General features: G+C 51.0%; 2 protein-coding genes across 2 annotated transcripts in view; one reads left to right on the plus strand and one right to left on the minus strand.

The window, feature by feature from the left end:
* LOC123769368 (LIM/homeobox protein arrowhead) overlaps window positions 1-5000 on the minus strand; it is a gene marked incomplete in the record, with an annotated part of 163112 nt that overhangs the window by 115165 nt on the left and 42947 nt on the right.
* The window catches only part of LOC138355308 (uncharacterized), a 13550-nt gene continuing 11118 nt past the window's right edge, over window positions 2569-5000 (plus strand). The window contains exon 1 of the mRNA XM_069310182.1: window positions 2569-2720. Within this exon, the coding sequence (XP_069166283.1) occupies window positions 2569-2720 (152 nt within the window). The remainder of the gene's footprint in view (window positions 2721-5000) is intronic.

Below are 5000 nucleotides of genomic sequence, written 5' to 3' on the forward strand. Positions count from 1 at the left end.
CAGTAAGTGGGGGTCTTGGGGTCAGTTCCTCACTCCACCAGTAAGTGGGGGTCTTGGGGTCAGTTCCTCACTCCACCAGTAACTGGGGGTCTTGGGGTCAGTTCCTCACTCCACCAGTAAGTGGGGGTCTTGGGGTCAGTTCCTCAGACCCCAGTAAGTGGGGGTCTTAGGGTCAGTTCCTCAGACCCCAGTAAGTCTTGGGGTCACTTCAGTTTGTAAGTGTAAACATACCTTCACAAAGTGTACCTCCGGAATTAACCAACCAATCACTAAACCAATATACCAGTCGCAAAGCCCATTATTAAACGTGTGAATTAATTTAATTAACGAATCAAAACATAACAAAGGGTTTCATTTGATCTACCAGGTCTGGGTAGAACCAATCAATCACCAGTCAAGAATATCAATCTGTCACTCACGGGAGACATCTCCCGTCACGCAGGGTGCCTCCACAGATCTCCAGTATCATCTATTGACACTGGTAATGGCTCAAAAGGGCCACCACTTACGGGCTATTCATGCCCGTGCCACCTTTTGGGTGGCTTAATCTTCATCAATCAATCATCAATCTGTCACTCAAGTCATTCAATCACATCAATTTGAGAGCGTCTATCACTGTTACCATGCAGAGGTAAGCTCAGGGATCCGGATTCATCAAGGATTTACACGAACACTGACGGTTCCTGCCCATCTTTCCTCAATCATGGCGGCTTTTGTTGACATTTAGAAAAACAGCTGATGAGCTCCGTAGCACTATACGAGGCTGTTTATAACAATAATAACCTTGGGTTGTGAGGTTTCCAAGCTCGTTAACAAGTTGTAAACAAAGCTGCTGTAAGCGTTGAAAGATGTAAAGGTTTCGTCAGTGGTTGTGTTGATGGATCCTGAGCCCTGCATTACTAAGATGTGGCTCACCTTCTCTAACCAGTGTCTCTGATGCCACTCTCTCAGTGGCTTGCAGGCAGCAGCAGTAACTGTAGATAAGCAGGACAAGCAAGGGCAAGCAAGGCAAGCAAGGGCAAGCAGGGCAAGCAAGGGCAAGCAGGGCAAGCAAGGGCAAGCAGGGCAAGCAAGGGCAAGCAGGACAAGCAAGGACAAGCAAGGGCAAGCAAGGCAAACAGGACAAGCAGGACAAGCAAGGGCAAGCAGGACAAGCAAGGGCAAGGAAGACAAGCAGGACACTCAGTCACACGTTAGTAATACAACCAGAGGGGGACCAACAACAATACAATATACATCATACAGGGAGTGAACTCATGTGCTACACACAGGCCAGTACACCAAGCAAGTCTTCCAAACACTTCCTGATCAACCAGGCTGTGACTCATACGTCAGGCTGCGAGCAGCCGCGTCCAACAGCCTGGTTGATCAGTCCAGCAACCAGGAGGCCTGGTCGACGACCGGGCCGCGGGGACACTAAGCCCCGGAAGCACCTCAAGGTAACCTCAAGGTAAGGTGACACCACCACTCCATCACAATGTAACCACACTAAGTCAAATCAACAACTATATGCAAGCAATGCAAGCGAGTATCTTGAGGTTATCTTGAGATGATTTCGGGGCTTTATTGTCCCCGCGGCCCGGTCCTCGACCAGGCCTCCACCCCCAGGAAGCAGCCCGTGACAGCTGACTAACACCCAGGTACCTATTTTACTGCTAGGTAACAGGGGGCATAGGGTGAAAGAAACTCTGTCTATTGTTTCTCGCCGGCGCCTGGGATCGAACCCGGGACCACAGGATCACAAGTCCAGTGTGCTGTCCGATCGGCCGACCAGCTCCTCAGAGTACATGCAGAAAATGTAAATAATGCCTTGAAACATATATTGCTATCTTGATGTTATCTTGAGATGATTTCGGGGCTTAGCGTCCACGCGGCCCGGTCCTCGACCAGACCTTCCTTTTTGTTACACATCCCCAGGAAGCAGCCCGTAGCAGCTGTCTAACTCCCAGGTATCTAATTTACTGCTAGGTGAACAGGGGGCATCAGGAGTGAAAGAAACTCTACCCATTTGTTTCCGCCTCCACTGGGGATCGAACCCGGGGCTCTTAGGACTACGAATCCCCAGCGCAGGGGGGATAAGGGGGGTATTTTGGGGGGAGATGGAAGTGGGGGGGGGGATGCAGAGAGGGGAGGGGTAAGGAATGGGGAAAGGTGAGAGAGATAAAGAAAGGGGAAGGAAAGAAATAGGGAGGGAATGGGGGGGAGAGAAAGAGAGAGAGGGGGGAGGGAAGGAATAGGTAGAGAAGAGGGGGGGGTAGAATAGGTAGAAGGGAGGGGGTAGAATGGGTAGAAGGGAGGGGGTAGAATGGGTAGAAGGGAGGGGGGTAGAATAGGTAGAGGGGAGGTAGGGAGAGGGACTCGAACGGTAGATCACGCATGAGCCATTCACGACTCAAGTGGTCATTCAGTCGCCGTGGCCAATCCCCCCCCCCCCCAACACCAAATATTTCAAACCGTTATCTATTCATTCACTCAGGCAGGGCCATTTATCCCCTTGCGTGAACCTACAGTAAAGAAATTGGCGAAACAATAATGAAAAAGGCGAGACAAATGGGCCAAGGGGGCGGAATGTGGCTAGATGAACTAACACACAGCAAACTGACTTCATGGTGGGTTCGAGCCCCGGAGCGGGAGGCGAGCTGTTCCGTAAAGGATGGCTCGTCGGCACCGCGCCCGCCACGCACGCGGACGAAGCGTTTTGGTAACGCGGAGAAAGGCCGGTAAATGACACTTCTATTGAAGGCGAGACTTCATGAAATATTGTGAGCGTGACACCTCGACAACAAGGGTTTAGGGGGAGGGGGGGACATTAGGGGGGCCTGGGGGGGGGAGACACTAGGGGGAGGTGAGGTTAGGTGGTGGGGGGGATATGGGGGGATGAGGGGGGCTAGTGTGGTGGGCTGATAGTAATGGGGGAGTGTGTGGTAAAATCATGGTCCATAGGAGTACTGCTGGTGTGTGTGAGAGAGAGAGAGAGAGAGAGAGAGAGAGAGAGAGAGAGAGAGAGAGAGAGAGAGAGACAGACAGACAGAGAGAAGAGAGAGAGAGAGAGAGAGAGAGAGAGAGAGAGAGAGAGAGAGACAGACAGACAGACAGACAGACAGACAGACAGACAGACAGACAGACAGACAGACAGACAGACAGACAGACAGACAGACAGAAGAGAGAGAGAGATGTATACATGTATTAACAGCTAATAAGAACAAATCGTTCTCTCAAATTACCATTAAAAAAATAGTTGTTTTTACCCATCCAGGAACATACGCAATTAAACAACCCCCCCTTAACTCACCCTAACTCACCCTAACTCACCTTAACTCACTCTAACTCACCCTGACTCACCCTAACTCACTCTAACTCACCCTGACTCACCCTAACTCACCTTAACTCACCCTAACACACCCTAACACACCCTAACTCACTCTAACTCACCCTGACTCACCCTAACTCACCTTAACTCACCCTAACACACCCTAACACACCCTAACTCACTCTAACTCACCCTGACTCACCCTAACTCACCCTAACTCACCCTAACTCACCTTAACTCACCCTAACTCACCCTAACTCACCTTAACTCACCCTAACACACCCTAACACACCCTAACTCACTCTAACTCACCCTGACTCACCCTAACTCACCCTAACACACCCTAACTCACTCTAACTCACCCTGACTCACCCTAACTCACCCTAACTCACTCTAACTCACTCTAACTCACCCTGACTCACCCTAACTCACCCTAACACACCCTAACTCACTCTAACTCACCCTGACTCACCCTAACTCACCCTGACTCACCCTAACTCACCCTAACTCACCTGGTTATGTAAACATTGCCTCGTCTACAAAACCAACGTGAAAATATCTCTAATGGTAACTCAAAATGTCTTTGAAAAATTCAAATGTTTTATATCATAAATGGGAACGGAAAAGGTAGAAGCGAAGAAAAGGGAAGATATAGGAGGAGAAAAGATAAGAATGAGAAATTAAAAAGAGAAATGATTAAAAATGTGACATAGAGGACAGGAAACTTGTGTACAAATCCGTGAGGAGGTAGAGAACGTGGCCACCACTTACACCCCACCTGTCTACACCAGCTGTGGTCACCACTTACACCCCACCTGTCTACACCAGCTGTGGTCACCACTTACACCCCACCTGTCTACACCATCTGTGGTCACCACTTACACCCCACCTGTCTACACCAGCTGTGGTCACCACTTACACCCACTTGTCTACACCAGCCGTGGTCACCGCCTACACCCACCTGTCTACACCAGCTGTGGTCACCACTTACACCCACCTGTCTACACCAGCTGTGGTCACCGCCTACACCCACCTGTCTACACCAGCTGTGGTCACCACTTACACCCACCTGTCTACACCAGCCGTGGTCACCGCCTACACCCACCTGTCTACACCAGCCGTGGTCACCGCCTACACCCACCTGTCTACACCAGCTGTGGTCACCACTTACACCCACCTGTCTACACCAGCTGTGGTCACCACTTACACCCCACCTGTCTACACCAGCTGTGGTCACCACTTACACCCCACCTGTCTACACCAGCCGTGGCCACCACCTACACCCCACCTGTCTACACCAGCCATAATCACCACCTACACCCCACCTGTCTACACCAGCTGTGGTCACCACTTACACCCACCTGTCTACACCAGCCGTGGCCACCACCTACACCCCACCTGTCTACACCAGCCATGATCACCACCTACACCCACCTGTCTACACCAGCCATAATCACCACCTACACCCACCTGTAGCTCCAGCAGATAATATCAGATATATACTACACCCTCAGCATAGCAACATTCACGCTCCCATGCCGAACACAAACTCGAATGCGCGATTTATTCTGACATGGCGTTTTGGGGTACAAAAGCAAGGCTCGGTGTGTTACCGCGACAACAGCGGTACGACAGGATCCGACCCTCCAGCCCTACCTCCCGCCGCGCGCCCGTAAGCGATCCGAACCTC

The sequence above is a fragment of the Procambarus clarkii genome, chromosome 66 (assembly GCF_040958095.1).
Source record: "Procambarus clarkii isolate CNS0578487 chromosome 66, FALCON_Pclarkii_2.0, whole genome shotgun sequence".
Lineage (NCBI taxonomy): Eukaryota > Metazoa > Arthropoda > Malacostraca > Decapoda > Cambaridae > Procambarus > Procambarus clarkii.